The sequence below is a fragment of the Diospyros lotus genome, chromosome 2 (assembly GCF_014633365.1).
Source record: "Diospyros lotus cultivar Yz01 chromosome 2, ASM1463336v1, whole genome shotgun sequence".
NCBI classification, from domain to species: domain Eukaryota; kingdom Viridiplantae; phylum Streptophyta; class Magnoliopsida; order Ericales; family Ebenaceae; genus Diospyros; species Diospyros lotus.
The window spans coordinates 28,665,910-28,684,716 of NC_068339.1; the positions used below are offsets into that span (position 1 = coordinate 28,665,910).

Here is an 18,807-nt window from a genome sequence, read left to right on the forward strand (position 1 = left end):
ACGTTTTCCCAAGCGTAGTGCATCGCTTCCCTAGGCTAAGGTATTAACTGCTTGGGTACGTGGCCCTATTGCAATGGCGGTTCTTCGACTACTAGATACGGGGCATTAATGCCGGGATAAGTGGCATGATCATACGTGGGGGCAGATGACGCTAGGCATTCCCTACCATGCCTATAAAAAGGGGGAATTCCTTCATTTATTTTGTGTATCTTGCAGTTGTGCTTGGGTGTCTTCTACTTTGCAAGAACCTTAGGGTTTGAGGGTCAAGAATGTCAAATTGAGTCGAGGTCCTGCCCGCTCACGACAGTATCTCCAACGACGATGTTATGGGCTTGGTTGGTTTACCCATGGCCGAAGTTAGGCGTGTTGGGCAAAAGTAGTATTAAAATGTGTGATTTTGGATGAGAGCAGTAATAGGGTTGGTGATTTTGGACGAGGGCAGTATGAGGGTTGGCAAGTCTAGTTCATCCTCTGTCACTCTGGTCCTCCCCCTCTCTATCGCTCTGGTCCTTCCCCATATCTGGAATTCCATAGCTCTGCCAAGGAGGGGAGGGAGATGGTTGCTCTTTCCTTCCCAAGGATCTACATCATCATGATGTGGTCCATGGGTGGCTCCATCAGTCGGGGCGCAGCCAAGAAGACTTCTAGTTGATCTGAGCCATATACCCCATGGTGGTCTTGCCCATGTTGCCAACGTCGATCCTTGGCGTGGCTGCCGATGGGGAGCCGACTTGCTGAGAGATACCACGAAGGGCTCTATTGATGGCGCATATTCAACAGTTGTGTCGGTCTTGTTGTGGTAAAGCTTGATTGTGGTGAGATAGAGAACTATCTAGGTTGTATTTTTGTACTATTGTAAGTTGATCATTATGAATGTAATGAAGTAAAGGATTTTGTATTTTCGATATATCTTGTAATGAAATGGAATAATGAAATGAAGAATTTTTTGAGTACCTTGTAGTTTTTGTTCCTTCTTTCCTTTAGTGTTTGAATACTTTGACCGCTGTGAGTATCGAGCGATCAGAGGTTACTAAACCTGCCTAATGTCATTAACAAGTGTCTTGAGACAAGATTTATAACATTGAAAATAATTAGAATAGATATAGTTTTCAATATAGCTAATTTCAGCCTGAAAAATCTAATGATGATAAAGGATGTAATACTTGAGATTTTTAGACTCGGATACTTGAGGAAATAGGAAATTTCAAGGAATTGTGGAAGTCTGGAGACAAAAGTTTAGTTTCTGAGCTAGGGGCAAAATCGTAAATTTTGAGGTTCGGGTAAAAGTGTAATTTACCTAAAATCTTAGGGTATTAGCATAATAAATTCTTTCTCCAGGGGCATACGTGCAATTAAAAAATGGCCTAGGGACCAAGTTGATAGGGGTTTAAGTGCAATTACCCAAAAAGTTCGACCCAAAGTGTAATTCTTGAAACCTTCTTCCTAGGGGCATGTGGGAGATTTAAGATAAAGTCTCATGATGATTTTAGGGATAAGTATAAAGCCTCATGATGACTTTCAAGATAAGGATGAAGGCTCATGATAACGTTAGAGATAATGATGAAGCCTCATGATAACGTTAGAGATAAGATGAAGGCTCATGATGACGTTAGAGATAAGATAAAGGCTCATGATGATTTTAGGGATAAATATAAAGCCTCATGATAACTTTAGAGATAAGGATGAAACCTCATGATAACGTTAAAGATAAAATAAAGGCTTATGATGACGTTAGAGATAAGATGAAGGCTCATGATGACTTTGGAGATAAGATAAAGGCTCATGATGACGTTAGAGATAAAATGAAGTCTCATGATAACTTTAGAGATAAGATGAAGTCTCATGATAATTTTAAAGATAAGATAAGAATTGATATGATTTAATTTGGATAAGATTTGATTTGAATAAGATTTTATTTAGATAAGAATGATTGTAGAGAATCTTAAAAGATTTGGAATTATTAGAGAAGATTTGAAATGATTGGAGAAGATTTGAAATGATTGGAATCTTTTGGAAGATTTGGAAAAGATTTAAAATGATTAAGAAATATTGTAATATAATGTGACTTATTTGGTGGCCAAGTTTTCAAAGCCTATAAATAAGGTGTTCATGGCTAAGGGTTTTCTCATTCAAAGTTATGATAAATTTGTGCTAGACGAGAGTACTTCGGGTTTAGTGGATATAGGGCTTTTAAAGCATACGCGAGGCATCACATGTGCAGAGCACTTGGGCTGTGCGTAAGGATGTGTAAAGAGGTGATTTGGTCAAAAGACTTGAGAAGTTGCACGAAAATCGAGGTTGGGCAGAAGATTTGAGGTGTTCTGAGTTTCATTCAAGGTGAGTGTTCGCCCCCAAAACTTGGTTTATTGTGAGCACTTCTATTTCAACTTGGTTTATTATGGGTGGTTCAACCCTATACTTGAATTTGTTGCATACAAACAGTTTGACCTGTGAAGGTTGTTTTCGTGTGGGAGGTTCATCCCAAAATGTTTATACATGTGCATTGAATTTTGTGAATTAAATTATGTGCATGAAATGTTATTTTAAATGATGCATTGAGTTATGGTATGTGGTATTAGCATGTGTTTGTGTTATTCATATGGGATGTCAGCTTGGGATGTTGTCCAGATAGTGTAGCTGTAATTCTCCAAGGGTGTTTCCAGAATAACGTATAGGGGTATCCCGTGTAGGGTGTGCTTGCTGGGATGGCCACCTAGGGTTCCATGCCGAGCTAAGTGGCCATGGAAGTTACACTAGGGTGATTGGTTGTCCATGTGAGATATAGGTTGGGAATGGGTAATGTTTTCAGAATGCTTTTGAGTAGGAACGTAATCCCTAACGTGATTGTGGTGAGTCGGGTTCTTACGTTGATGTTAACCCTCATGGGTTGGGAGTGGTAACGATTATTCCCGAGTTGTCAAGGATATGCGTTGACTTTGCCCTTCTTAAGCTAGAACTGTGTTGTGCCAATGTGTCGGTGTGGTGATATTGCCTTTAGAGAGATTCTTCTTTCCTCGTGTTTGGGTTAAGCGTTGTGTGGGATTCTCTTGGGCTGGGACTTATCGGAATCGGATGTTGGATACCCTGATCGGTGTAAGCATTGGGTGAGCTGAGGTTGCAAATTAAGTGATTAAGGTAACTCGAGATTTGTTTATTCCTGTTTGATACAGGGCTTGATTAGGATGGGATCGAGGTAGCTTGAGGTCCGTTGAGGCTAAATCGAGAAGACTCAAGGTCTGCCAATACTTGTCTGATACAAGGCTTTGTTTGAACGGGGGAATTCCCCGAGGTTAGCCTATCAAGATAGACCCGGGTGCTTAGGGGCAGACTGACCAAGTCGGTTTGTTCCAGCATCACAAGTTGGCGAGATCAAGAAGATTAAAGATCTGCGAATGCCTGTCTGATACAAGGCTTTGTCTGAATAAGGGAATTCCCCGAGGTGTGTCTGTCGGGATAGACCCAGGCGCTTGGGGGCAGACTAACCAAGTCAGTTTTGTTCCGACAACACGGCTTGGCGAGATCGAGAAGACTTGAGATCCACTAACGCCTGTTTGATACAATGCTTTGTTTAAACGAGGGAATTCCTCGAGGTCCTCCCACCGAGATAGACCTGGGAGCTTGGGGTTGGACTGACCGCGTGCGTTTGTTCAGGTAACACGGCTTGGCGAGACCGAGAAAACTCGAGGTCTACGAATGCTTGTTTGATACAAGGCTTTGTTTGAACGAGACCGAGGTAGCTCGAGGTTCGTTGAGGTGAGACAGAGAAGACTCGAAGTCTGTGAATGCCTATTTGATACAAGACTTTGTTTGAATAAGACCGAGATAGCTCAAGGTCCGTTGAGGCGAGATCGAGAAGACTCGAGGTCTGCGAAGGCCTATCTGATACAAGACTTTGTTTGAATAGGACCGAGATAGCTTGAGGTCCGTTGAGGTGAGACCAAGAAGACTCGAGGTTTGCAAATGCCTGTCTGATACAAGGATTTGTTTGGATGGGACCAAGGTAGCTCGAGGTCTGTTGAGGTGAGACCGAGAAGACTCGAGGTCTACGAATGCCTGTCTGATACAAGGCTTTGTTTGAACATGAGAATTTCTCGAGTTTTGCTATCATTTGTAGAGAGATAGCCTATAAGATAAAATATTGTCTTCAGAATGAAAGATTTTCTTTTAGTTTAAATAGAGCTCCCAGATGATAGTCTTCGAGATGAACAATGCTTCAACCTCCACTTTTATTGGTAACAGATGGTTGGGTAGCATATGAGTAAGAGCCTGTCGTGAGGATTTTCGAATGTTGGCAAGCAAATAAGAAAGTTTGGGCTTGGACCTGTGTAAGGATATAATTTCATGAAAATATCTGCTCTGATTAAGTGAATTGTATTTGATTTGAATGATACAACAAGATACTTATTTAGCTATAATATCTTCGTAGGCTGGCTGTGTTCCATGATTTGGGTAAGAGTTGTCCCGAGAGCTCGGCCAGGTGGTAAACCCCGTTGCTGAGGTTGTTAGTGACTCGGTAAGAGCCTTCCCAGTTAGCGTCGAGCTTCCCTTGTCCGGGTTGTTGCCTCAGGCCTTCAATATTTCTTAAGACTAGGTCTCCTTCTTGGAATCTTCGAGGCCTAACCTTTTTATTATATTTTCGAGCCGCCCTTTGTTTGGTAGCCTGCTCACGAATGTGGGCTTGGTCTTGGATCTCCTAGATGAGATCAAGGTCGGTTCTTTGGTCTTCGTCATTGAGGTCGTCCTAGAAGTGTTGGTAGTAAGGGTATTTCTGGTTCGCACCATCGTAAGATGATAGGGCTGGCTCGAAAAGCTCTAGTAAGGTTATAAGGTAGGTAAGTTTTACCGGGCCCCACGGTAAGCGCCATGTGTTCTTTCCTGACCAAAAGGGGGCGACCAAAGGTGGGCCTGCAACTGTAAGGGACGGGCTCCAACGATAGATTAGTCAGGGGGGGCGATTAGCACCTACAAGCATTCCGACGCTTCAATGAGTAGAGGAATGAAATGACAAAGTGTGGATAGGCTAGAAAAAAAAAACATATCTTCGCTATGAAAAGAACTAGGTTATATATAAAAGGAGAGGTCATCTGCATACATGCATTGTGTGTTTGCAGGGTGATAGGACTAGATATCCAGCGCTGATGGAGGTTCCTAGACAATAGCATGGTGCCGTCGAAACCCTCATTAATGTGGATGGGATTTCCATTAATGAGAATAGGATCTGCCATTAATGAGTATGAGATCTTAAGTGGGCACAGGGACACCCAGCATGTGACTGTAATGATACTACTGCACGTTGGCGTAGAGACAGGATCCAATCTTGGCCTAGATTGGGCCGTGGATCGGCAATAAAGCCGCCGGCCAAGATTGGGCCGTGGGCTATGATAAGGCCAAAGGCCGAGGTTGGTCAATTGGATCGTGGGCCAAAGGCCAAGATTGGGCCGGTACAATCCAAATACCATTCTTGCAAAATTCTTGTCTTATACTTTTCCTCTAAAATAACAAAATTTCACCCTTATGTTGATGTTTCTTGTTATTTCTTTTAATTTGTCACATCCATTAAATAGATTCTGCAAGGTTCTCCACAACGAGTGAATTCAAGGGGGTTATGCATTGAACTTCTTTCTTGAAGGTATCCTTTGATGGGCTAATGGCAACTTGTATCGGATCCTTGGAATTGAAGACAAACAGAAAGACAAATCCATACTGGTTACCTTTGGATGTTATAAATTTTTGTCTGGCATGTACTTGCTTATTAATTTAACTTCTTCATGTCAATAGAAGCCCTAGGAAAAAGTGATGTAATAAGTCGATGCCTTGTTTGAACTTCAACTGTTATTATATATATCTATATAATAAAATAGGATGGTTTTTGAAAATGTCTCAAAGGGAGACATTTCAATGGCTGGGATTAATTTCTGATGGATTGAAGGCTGGGATTCAAAATTTTCTCGCCCACAGCGCAGCTCCCTCTGTCTTTCTTTCTCTCCCTCCCTCGCACCCACCCACTCACTCCCTGCCTCTCTCTCACTCTCTCACAGACGTACCCACCCATGCCTCTCTTTCTCTCCCTCTCTCTTTCTCATAGATGTGTGTGTGTGTTTATATACTAACTTTATGTGTATCTGTGTGTATATTATGTACATGTGTGTGTGTTATGTGTGTATATATATCTATATGTATATGGATGTGTGCACAACGGGTCAGTGATAGCGCCCGACCCACCGTTGTCGCCCCTCCTTCCGCTGTTTGCTGCACCCCCTCTCGGCCCACTCACTGCCTCTCTGTCTTCCTCTCGGTTATATATATAGATATATACATACACACACAAGCACAAAGTGTTCTCCCTTACCCCCCCTCTCTATAGATCTGATGCATGTTTTCCCCTATTTCATTGCTCGGACCCCTTTTGTGCCAATTTTTCTACTTTTTTGTTGGGTGATATGCCTTCCAGTTTTTGTTGGGTTTTGGGTCTTTTCCATTTCTTCGCAACTATCTGGTGGAAGAATGTGTTGGCTACTTGGAAAGTTGAGACGAAAATTCCATGGTTCACTTCTATTTTCTCAGACTTCAAAGTGGACTGCTTAAGAAATCATCGCCATCACCATCATCTAAAAAATTCTCATTTGGGTTGTTGGTGAATCAAACCGGCATATCATTCACTATCGTGTCTCCTACAAATCATCTAAAAAACTCATTTGTTGAAGTTGTTGTGAAGATTGGTTTCTCCTACAAATTGAAGCTTCATTAGTTGTTTTCTAGAATACAACCAAGAAAAAAAAGATTTGATATATATAACATTGTGATATTTGCATCTCTTTGACTGAGATTTGAAGTGGGGTTGCTTGAGTTTACTCTTGATCCTGCTTCTATGCGGGTTTTCTGTCGATTCTCTACTTGATTGTTTGTGGGTTCTCTATCAAAATTGTCTATTATGTAGTTTATTGCGAAATTGAAAGTTGCAAACCCAATTTTAATCAAGATCTAGGGCTGTGCACTAATGCTTCTCTTGGAGTGATCAAAAAAACTAGAAGCTAAAAGCAAACTTCTTTGATGCAAATTACAATCTCTACCTTTATGGGTACATCACATATATAGATATAGTGATGGGATGCGCATTCATCACCTGATTTTGAGTGAATATCCATATTTAAAAAGAAGAAAAAGAAGAAGAATAAAACGTTAAAAGAGAGACATAATATATGGTGTAAAATAAGAAGAAATATAATTTATTAAAAAAGAGAGTTAAAATGAGGGTGATGCACTTAAAAAAAAAAAAAACTCCTACAATTCACTCTTTTTAACTATACAATACATGCTAATGTCTAATTGATTAAGAAAGAAAACTAAGAATAAAGAGAAAGGAAATAGGATTATAGGAGGACTGAAGTGAAGAGTGCTTCTCAAAACCATAAGAAAAACCTTGGAATTTTCTGCTCTTTCTTCACGTGCTATAATGAATGAAGTCTGGAAGTGAAGAGGTCCTGAAACATTTTTTTACATATTATATCAAAAATAATATATGTAAAAGAAACCTAATGAATAATATGTAAACTTATCTCATAGAAGATTTAAATTCATCGTTATCAATTGAGTTTAAGTAAAAGAAACCTAATGAATAATATATATTTTAAATTGTTTATGCATAGTAGATTAAGCAAATTAAGATCCAAGAAATTAAGTAAAATAGACCTTCAGATAGATCTCATTTTGAATTATAAGTAAAAATTGTCCATCAATTATTCAAAATGTTATGCCGAGATCCTTGTTTACGTTAAGAATAATTAATTATTTTTTAATTTCTTAACGTAAGTTAAATTAATTATGTTTGTGTTTTGAAAGGAGTTTCCTTTTCGGTCTTGAAAGCCAAAGCAACATAACTACACAAGTCTGAAGCCTTCAAATTTACCATATACATATGAAGACCCACTAAAATGATTAATAATGAGCACATTATTTAAAATTGAGATCTCAAAAGTTCTAGCCTGCAGGTTTGGCTTGGTTGCTGGGTGGTGGTGAGTTCCAAAAACTCTTTTGCTATACCACGCATGGTCGAGGAATCTAATATGGGAACACAAGAGTTCTCGACTGTCAGCAGTAGGGAACTCAAGATTCTCTGACCTTGAACTAGGGTTTCCCTGGTTGATGTTCGCGGTCATGGCGGTGGCTGACATGTATTGTTTGATATTTAATTTTTAATTTAATTTATTCAAATTATAGAATACTTACTGATATATTTTATTATATAAATTTAATAATTTTTTATTATAAAACGTTAATAAATATACAATAATTTTAATTTCTATTTTTTGTTCAGTGTTTACAATTTTTTTTTACTTACTCTTATATTTTGATTTACAATATTAGTAAATATTATAAATCTTATATGTTTGTTTTTTATTTAAGTTTTATAGAGTGTTAATATAAGTAAAATTATTACAACATAATGTGTATAAATTATTTACACCGTGTCTAAAGGCACGGATATACACTAGTATATATAGAGCTCACCATGGTGGTTTGGAATTGTGTACTGTTGGTATCTAGCTAGGTCAAACGATTTAAATAAGAAACTAATTTTATGTCCATACATGCACGAAGGCAAAACTTTATTAGCAATGAAAAGGATTGCTTCTTTTTGAATCGGAAAACCATTTAACTCGAGTTGTGAAAGTAGTCTTTTTCATAAAAAAGAGAGGCTGCGTGCTGATGCAAGATGCAATTCTCTCTATCGACTCCTGCAAAATGAGGAGCTGAATGCATAGGAGCTGAATGCATAAGGAAGCAAAGTGACAAATTACATCCTGAAACAGCTAAAAATAAGACAACCAAACGTATTATTATGTTCTTGATTTTGGGGAGGGAACAAGGTACAGAGAGCCCATAACCAGAAGACTCTTCAAATAGTGAAGATTTTTCGTCATCAATCATCATTCCTTGGCAGGAGCAGCTTCTCCTTCTGAAAAATAATCATGCCTGAAATTATTGGAAACATATATTATTAGTATGGGACACATCCTGTTAGTGGCAATAGTGAATGCGTCAACTATCGCAACAAGCAAATAAATTAGCTATGAACCCTGTAAACAGCCATCAGACAGCCCCCGAAGGAGACTGCAGTCCCACCAGCATCTGTGACTCTTACAGGTATTCATGATCGAGGTAATCAGAACTCGGCCTCTACTATGCAGGGGATGGTGGGGGAAACTACTATCGATTAGGGGAAAAGAAATGCCTAGCACCTCATTGACGTTCCTTTAAATTTTTCTCATAGGCATCCTGCAAGTGCAGAATGGATGTCTGGTACAGATTAAAGCTATCCATTTGCCTGAAAGGCATGCAAAGCAGTTGTTCCTGATGGCTAATCAAGTTTACAATAATTTTGAACCAACTTACTGAATTTTCCTAGTAAGTTGGGTGATGCCCGTCCCTGCCATTGCAACGTTTACACTGAAAAGATTCCAGTTTTTCTGCAGCCACATGAATTTAATGACAATAATTAGAACTACCCAGAAGCTTCATCAGAGAGAACCGCCAAGCTAAAATCAGCGCATAAAGAAAGAGAGAAAGATGACCTTTCTTAATGTACCATAAAGGGGGAATAGAAAAACAAGAGAAATATGTATTGGCATTGCATACTGCTGGGTGACGGGGAATCTAATTATGGAAGTTGAGTTTTTATCAATTTCCTTTATCTGGTGACACAACACAATTGAGCTGGTAGGGACTTAAAACTGTTCCAGTGGAGCCTCTTAACTATACAAGCAGACAGTAAGCAACTAGCACCAATCTGTTTTATGAGCACTGGTTGATGGCCTCAAAGATTAGAGTGTAATACACAATAATATTTTCTCCCCTTTTTAGTAAGAAAGATCTATTTATCTACACAACAGGAAGAGATTATTAGATTTATAAAGACAGAAAGAGTTGCATATGTTACCTGAGAAGCCATACATCAGATATGATGGCATATATTAATCATCACAAAAGACAACAATAATTACCTTTTTAACAAGGGAGAAATATAATATAAAAAAGAAAAGAAATGAAGGGAGTAATACAGGCATGTGTCCTCCTTTTACAGTGCCAAATTGATTACATGTTTGGCTCTCAACAGGATGGGTGTTTTTGGCACAAGAATCATGGGGATAAGGCTGGGAATTAAAAATAACAAATATCAGAAAATGAACATTGACTGCAAACCCCAAATACTGCCTTCCTATAGTTCCCTAGAAAGAGATAACGCGATTTACAAAGTAAATGAATATTTATGTTCATCAAGAGAAAGAAAATCATGTCAAGCAATTTTCCACCCTTTGAAGCTGCAAATTGCACCTGAGATTGTGCAGTAGCAGAATGCAAGTTTAGAAAATGAGTAAATAAAAAGTAACTGGTCAGACTAAAATTTCCCACTTGGCAAGTAATGAAATTGCTTGGCAAGTTTGGGTATGTTTACTGTTGATAACTGTATGTTCATGTTTGTGTGGAAGAGGACTTTAGTCTGGTGGAAGTTCTTGGGAATCAAAGATGGGCAAGGCTTGCACCAAGGAGGTCAAAGTTATGGGCACGAAGTATAACATTACAAGGAATTACTGATGGTGACAGAAAAATGGGCTTCTTCACGGTACATCTGGTTCTGAAAGGAATCCACCTAACAAACCCATTTTATGACCGGAGTTACAGGGTAATCAAATATAAGAATAAGAGGTACTTAGAAACTTGTCATGGTAACAGCTAGCAGATTCAGTGGAATGAATTAGCCCTGATTGTCCTTGGATTTAGCAGTTCTTAACTAGCATTCTTGGATACCATTTAGAGAACAAGAAGGAAAACCAAAAGAGGCAATCACCAGATTTCTCCTCTTTTTGTCGGGTAGCTCTTCCCATAGCCTATAAGACTGATTTGTCTCTAGATCCATAGCAACAAATGAATTGAGTTATAAAATTAACTACTAAGGCCTGCCAAAAGACTCACAACACTAGAATAAGAGGGATTATCTTAAAATGAGAACAAAAAATGAAAAAAGAATAGGTTAAGAGCACTGAAAGCGTAAGAGAATGATACAATATACTGTCTACAGACTGATGAATACTCTACAAGGACTGAAGATGATCCACTCCAGCAAATCAATTCAATAATATCACTAATTTTGTAAGTTAGTCAATCTCCAGTAGAAAAGAAATCTGTCGGCGGTTTTTGACAAACCCCAAATACTTATCCCCACCATCAGTGTTGATTGCTCAAAGGAGGAATTCATCCAAGCACTGGTAAATGCCTAACTACCATCACTAAGGTTGATTTCTCAGGGGGAAGTCTTTGACCATGCATCAGGAAAATACTTGCCTTCCATCATTAGAATCAAACGCTCAAGGAAAAATTCAACATATGATGAGCTTGAGACGATACAATTAGTCCTTGTCATGGAATCTTTAAATTTGCAGAGCCCGTACTTTTACAGATATTTTTCCATAAAGGCAGTAAGGATCAAATGCCATTTCGTTCACACATTCACTCCTTTCAAAATTTTCAGCTACTACCTGGGCCCCTATCCCTTTCCTAAAAGGTATACCAGAACACAAAACATCAACACTATGTAATTGTCATATTCTCCTGTTCTCATGAATCCATATGGTTGGGATTTTAAAGAATGTCTTGTGCAAAGACCCATAGCTAAGAAATCAATGAATGATATAGCAAAAGAACTAGATATGCATTTGGATTCTGTCATTTCAAACAACACCCTTTTTGGAGTCATTTCAACTTCTATTTTTTGGGTCCAAATCCATGTTCAAAATGGACCCTAGAATTATTCGGATACCTGTTACTTTACTAAAAGATAATGATCTGTTATTCCAGAGTAGCAAAGCATCAATACAAGATAATTGAAAAATGGGCATGCATTCATGATTCCATATATTTGAGATTTTAAGAAATAGTTAATGTAAATATCTGTAGCTGATTGACAAACTTTGAAACCAGTGAATGATATAGCATGCTTCTGAAAGCTCTGTCAGAGAGCAAAGAGTAAAAAAAATAGGGACAGATTAATTGGTTTGAGATAAGTTCTGGGCACTACAAGTGGCATACAGTAATAAGAACTGATCCATGTTACATGAACTCAGGCACAATTGTTGATGCAGGTGTATGTAAAAGCATTAGACTTTTATCTAGTTCTCAGGTCTGAGGACACCATGACACAACCAAATTTCAAACTTCTAAATGCTTTTTGTTTTTTTGTATATTTCATTAAAACTAAAATATGACTTTTTAGGCAAAGAATAAGAGTGTCATAAATAGTTTCGCAGAAAAAATTTGATCATCCTAACAAATTTATTGATCTCATATCCAACCAACCATGTTGGATATATTGCATGTCCAATTCAAAGTGTCAAGTTTCCAACCAAGGTATTTCACTAATTTAGAGGAGTTCAGTTAACATGGATACAGATATAGGCAATAAACAGCAGATTTTCTGCAAGACTAAATCATTACTTGAGGGGAAAAAATCTACAGGAACTTAGGTTCTCAATCTTCTCACAATATATTATTCTAAGATTTAAGTCAGAAATTACAACATAGCACATAAACCATTTAATATGCATTAGCTATATAACCGTATTAGGAAAATCTTATAGCTAACAAATAATAAGTGTCCCAAAGGCACCTCTGCCAAAAATTATAAGAAAATCAAAACCTATTCTTTAACTTCCAAGCTTTGAGCACTATGTGCCAAAAAATAAGAGATAAAATATAAAAACCCTTACCGGAGTGATCACAGTGCTGTATCTCGACCAGATAAGTCCAGTGGCAGTGACCGCTGTAGCATATGAAAAAGGTAGGAAAAAGTTAGTAGAAGTGCTTGCAAATGCATATGTTATTTGGGTGTCATCCTCAGGTAGATGTGCAATCACAAATTAAGAGTATACATTTGCAAAATTATCAAATGTCATACCAATTTGCTGGGGATAAGAAAGTTTCTCTGGTGGCTTAGAGAAGTCAACAATATTGGCAATGCTGATGCCCCACTTAAAAGTTGGTGCCCAAAAGTGAACTGTAGCAAGAGAATAGTTGTGTTTGCTTTAATTAACAGCAAAACAAAACAGAAATGACTAAGGAACTGTGGTCGTAAAACATTGATAAACTAAAACATAAAGCAGGCATAAAACAAGAATAAAGTGAAATCACAATCTTAAACTGTCAACAAGAAATTCATTTCAACAAGACCTTCATAGAAAACTCGTCTTTTATGGTCAGAGACATGTCGTTAAAAGGTTTTGGCCATCTCAATACCTTCTGTTCGTTTCAGTACAAAATATGTGTCTCCAAGCAGTCAAGTTAATCCACAAACCCCCATTGAACTAGAGAAATCATGTCCTACCTTTCCTAGCCAACTATAGAAAAAGATAGCTAACCACATTTTGGTTTGGTCAAACATAGAAAAGCCATCTGCTGTTCTCATCAATTGAAGTGCCCATCTACTCATCAACTATGTAATTTACTTAATCAAACACTTCTCGTTCAGGATACGAAACATGATATTAGCAGGTTTAAGCCATCTGAATACCTTATGCTGATTTCAGTCAAAAATACGTAGCTCCAAGCAGTCAATAAAGCCACTATGTCTTCCATGAACTCAAGTAATCATTCTTACCCATCTAGATTAGCTATAGGAAAACATTAGCTAACCACATTTCGGCCAAATACCAAAAACCTTTGCAGTGTTTCCGGCAATCTAAATACCCAACCACTAATTGACTATGTAATTGCTCCATCTCTTCTTACAACCTCTATTAATCTATCCCTTGGCTTGTAACCCCGATGGCCAAACAACTTAACCAACTTTCTCTATTTTACCCACAAATTTGACCTTCCATTAATTTCTCAAAGCATCCAAAACTAAAATACTTCCGATTTTCAATGTTCGCTCTCATTCCAAGTACTTTGATCATGTAAAAGAGCATCAGGCTTGCAATAACAATCACCAGACCGACATACCAATCCCCAAATTCGATCTGTTCCAGCTCTTAAAAATTACCAGAAGCAAAAAAGAGCGACAGAAAAAAAAGCCCCTTGCTTTCGATTTGATTAGATCGAAGTATTCGTAACAACTAATAAAAACAAATGGTTAGAGGCTACGACCATATTAAAAGAACGAAAAGATGAGATCTACAGATTCTCAAGAGTACTTCGTTCATGGGACTAAAGATAGGAACGAAAAACTCACTGGTTTTAGGGCCTGCTGGGTGGTTCCAAAGCGCTTGAAGCTTTGAAGTCGCCATGAAGAAATCTCTCTTTCTCCTCCTATGTCTCTGACCGGTAAAAATGGCAGCGCTCGAAGGAAGAACACGGGTCGCACGTGATGGGATTTCGTTATTTTATATTCTATTTTTTATTCTTTGTTTGTAGGGTGATGGTGGTAAAATGGTAATTTTAAGTTTGGCAATCTCACCGTTGCGGTTAATTAGCGACGACTATTTGATTAAAATAATATTATTTTAATAAAAATTTAAATTAATTCTAATCTGGAAAATTAATTTCAAATCTAGTGTTCTTTCTTCTAATTAACATGCAATGCAAGTATATTTAAAGTGTTAAACAAAAAGTACTTCTACTAAGAGCGTTTCTAGCTCCCATACAAGAATTGCTCTTGACATGAGTGTTTACAATAATTATATTGAGTGATCTTGAAAATGCACATACAAATTATATTTATAAAGAATCCTAAACTCTAAATCTGAAATGCATGAAGGAAAATGGTGAGTTTTGTGTTTTCAAGTCACAATTTTTTAAACACCAAACTTAGCACATAAAAGGCAATGTGAGGACTAACACCATAAACACTCCTCATAGTAGAGTGCAACACAAGACTTTAAAAAAAAAATTATAAAATAAAGGATGGTGATTTCTTTAAAAGAAAATGGTTTGAGGGCATTTTGGTAATTTTAATAACCATTTAAAAATTATTTTGGTAATTGTAAAAATTCAGTTATTAATGTAGTTCATCAAAAGATTTTTTTAGGGTCATGTTTAATTTTACCAAGTATCAAAGTGCAAGAAAATAATTTATAGTAATGTGAGTTTTAATGTAATTTCAAAAGTTGAGGACTTGAGGAAAAGGGCTTGGGAGGAATTAAGAAGAATCTAAACTGTAATTTTATAAATTTTTAGTTTGAATGTGACAACCAGTTAAACACTTCACCTGATCTTCTTCTTCGACAAGTCTAGAAAACTACGAGGTTAAGGTGATGATGGCCTATTTTGCTTGGTCAATAAGGCTCAACTATTGATTAGGCAATTAAAGGTGATGAGTCAATTGGTTTCACCAAATTAAGGTAAAGGTTTGAAGATTTTTGAGGCACAAATTGCCTGATTGTGGAGGGTGTGAGAAATAATTTGTTGCAAAAATGGGTATTTTTAACAAGTTTTGAGAAGCTTTGAAGTGTTCATCAAAAAGTCGTGAAGTCGTCAGAATTCCAATTCGACAACTAGTGGGCAGTCCAAGGTCAAGAAAAAGAATAGAATAACAGAGAAAAGAAGCAAATAAGGAGAAAAGAAAAAGAAAATAACAGTAGCAATCGGCTAACAAAGAACTAGTCACTGAAGTAGATGATGGAGATGCAAGAGGTATCGTGTGCATGAAACCACATCTCAAGAAAAACAGGTGTGTGCCTAGTGTGGGTAGGTGCGGCACGTGTAGCACACATGCAAAGGAGGGAAAAAAAAGAAAAGAATAGCAACAAGTAGAAAAAGTGAAACTAAAATAAAATTTAAAAATAGAAAAAATTTAAAGATAAATAAAAAAAAAATCTAGAAAACTATTCTGAAGCAAGGGACAAACGTTGAAAATGTTTGAGGTTTGAGAAACATTTTAAACACTTTGTTTGAGGCTAACATGTAAATTGAGAAAACAATCTGTCTTCATTATCAATTATAGAATCAAGATAAGTGGTTCTCCCTAAAAACTCAATTTATTTCATGTGTGTTGTTGTCAAAAATACAACAATTAAAATTTATGATGTGTGGTCAACTCGAGCTCGGTGTCGGACGAAGTTAGATTGCCGTAAGAGAATTTTTCTCAAGGGAGTTTACCACAAGGATGCTCGCCGCAAGGGTGTTTGCCACAAAGACCTGTCTAGCTGCAAAGATCTTACCTCAAGCTCCTTTGCCTTAAGACTCTCGCTGCAAGGATTTTGTTTTTGCCACACAGGTCTCGCCACAAGGATTTGACTTTGCCACAAGGTCTTGCGGCAAGGATTTAACTTCGCCACAAAGATTAACCTTTGCCACAAGGTCTCACCCCAAGGATTTGATTTCGTCACAAGGATTAACATTCATCGCAATGATCGTCTTTCGTCGCAAAGATTTCACCACAAACGCATTTGCCTTCAAACTCTACTTAGAAATAGGTTAGAAGGCTCACAGGAATCCTCTCTCGCGACGACCCTTCAATGCCTAAGTTAGTACCGAATCTCAATAACTATTCACGAAAATAGTAAAAATGTAGTGAATGTGTCAAAATTTTACTGAGATCGGAAGTCTCCTTCAATTTCCTATAGTTAGGTATTTATAGGGCACGATTTTCAAGAATGGTTGGCGCTGACACGTGACGATTGCTGAATTGAGCTTAGATTTCATCGAGAGGGGGCGTTTGCCATGAGGTTGCCGCGAGGCTGATGCAAGGCCACTCGCGGCCAGCTTCTTGCCACGAGCCTTCATCTTTTTATTTTTTATTAAAAATTCCTCATTTTTCTCCCCCTGATTTTTCATGGCACAACAATTGTCTCCCACTCTTCTGTTTTGTCTTTAGAGAAAATTGAAGAGTAAAATATCAGCTGAATTAAGGGTGGCATAGAGATGCACTATCGTTAGCTTGGTTTTTGCCTCTCGTTGTAATTTCTTCATCACCCATCATGCTTGCGACACTTTCCTTTTGTGGAGTTAGGATGCTTTAAATTTAGGTTTTTCTTTAACTGCTTCTTCGATTGGACGTCTTCTGCTCCCCTTCACGACCCATATTGAAGAACCATTGGGCTTTCTCACTCATGCCACCGTTAATGTCAACCCATATTACTCATGAGCAATCTAGACATCGAAGGTAAACATTATATCGTAGTGGTTGGTGTCTCACTCGACATTCTCATGTTCGACATTGATGTAATCTAAATAGTCTTGCTTGGCATTCTTGCAAAGTGGTCAAGGTCTTAATTAGCAAAGTTAGCATAGAATGTGAAGAAGTTGGAACCTCTTTTAGGTGCAAATTTAGTCCTTTTTTTTCTCTTTCTCTCTCCTAGTGCTTTGGAAGTGAATTTTGGTATTAACCTTCTATTCACTTATGATGTTGCTTATGGTTTTGTAATGTGTATGTCTAGAATGTTAAAAGTAGTTTATTAGATTCATAGGATGAATACTCAAACAATAAAGAGTGGATTGTAGCTAGAATGAGCGATGAGAGTGATAGTGTTATGCCGTAATGCTAGATTTAGATAACGTCTAGTGAGTTTAATAATGTAGATCTTGTAAATTAATAAAATGATTATATCTTCATTCATACCTCTAGTTGTATATGAGTGAATCTCTAGATTTCTTAATAAAAATATTATTTTTAAGTTGTTAAGAATATATAATGAGAACCTTTAGTATAAGATTTTTGAAAATAATTTCTAGTTCTTAGATTGTTCAGATCAGGATTATAATTAATCAATTATGGACTAACACATGGGATATTATATTTAATTAGTATGAAATACTAATAATAAAATATGGTGAGTCATATGTCACATTTCATGATATATAAATAGTAGATATATGGATATGTGTTAGTTGAAATTTACTGGATGTGATATAAATAACAAATCACATGATTGAGAGGATTAATGATTTGTTATTGGTTTCAATTGTGTAACTAATCCTTGAACTTCAGTGATACAATTGTCTTATATGCTGGTATTGGAGATTTGTCGTTGGATGGAACTATCAAATTAAAAGGTGAAAATGTACTCTGTGTGATCTTTGTTATATTAATATATGGAGGTAGGTGATTGGTAATTAGATTCATTGACCTCTAGTATGAGATGAATATTCTATGTGATATTTATTGGTGGTTGATTGGAAAACCTCTATCTAGGGTATGACTGATCAAAGGGAGTTTTCAATACTCGAAAAGAGTTTTGATATAATAATATACAAAATTGTTTATTAAAGAAAATTTACCTTCTTAAGAAATAAAAAACTTTTTTTTAAGTGTTGCCAAAATCTTAAAAAAAAAGATAAACTTTTTACATAAAAAATTATCTATAAAATATTAACCAAACGTTTAAGTTGCGTTCTCTTTATTGTTTTCAAGTCGTTTTTAGTTTTTTAAAATAATGAAAATGAGTTTATTTTATCATTTTTAAAAATACATTTTAGAAAATAAAAAAAAATTTATAAAGAAAATTCAAAATAACAAACTGTTGTTTTAGTTGAAAACAACCAAAACAATCTTTAAATCCAAAACATAGAAAACACAATCTATTTTTCATGTTTTGATTCTAAAAGAAAAAGAAAAAAAAAAAAAAGAAGGAAGAAAAAAATTTATTCTTAAATTTTAAAAATAAAATTATATATTTATTTAAAATTTTAAAAATATAGTATATTTATATTATAATTATAATTAAAAATATAAGATAACATATAATATATTATTAAATATATTATACATATTATTTATAATAATATTTAATATAAATTATCACTCAATAATTTAATAATTAAATTTATTAAATAAAATATTATAAATATATTTTTTTAAAAATTCTAAAATAAACACGT

At 36.5% G+C, this 18,807-nt stretch overlaps 1 protein-coding gene across 1 annotated transcript; it reads right to left on the reverse strand.

Annotated features, from left to right (window-relative positions):
* Window positions 1-8,662: 8,662 nt before the first annotated feature.
* Window positions 8,663-14,361, reverse strand: LOC127794898 (mitochondrial pyruvate carrier 4). Its single transcript, XM_052326195.1, has 5 exons — window positions 14,222-14,361; window positions 12,950-13,048; window positions 12,762-12,814; window positions 9,394-9,467; window positions 8,663-8,973 (listed from the first exon to the last, which is right to left on the reverse strand). The coding sequence occupies exons 1-5, from the start codon at window positions 14,274-14,276 to the stop codon at window positions 8,928-8,930; spliced, it is 327 nt and encodes a 108-aa protein (XP_052182155.1). The 5' UTR covers window positions 14,277-14,361; the 3' UTR covers window positions 8,663-8,927.
* Window positions 14,362-18,807: the final 4,446 nt, after the last annotated feature.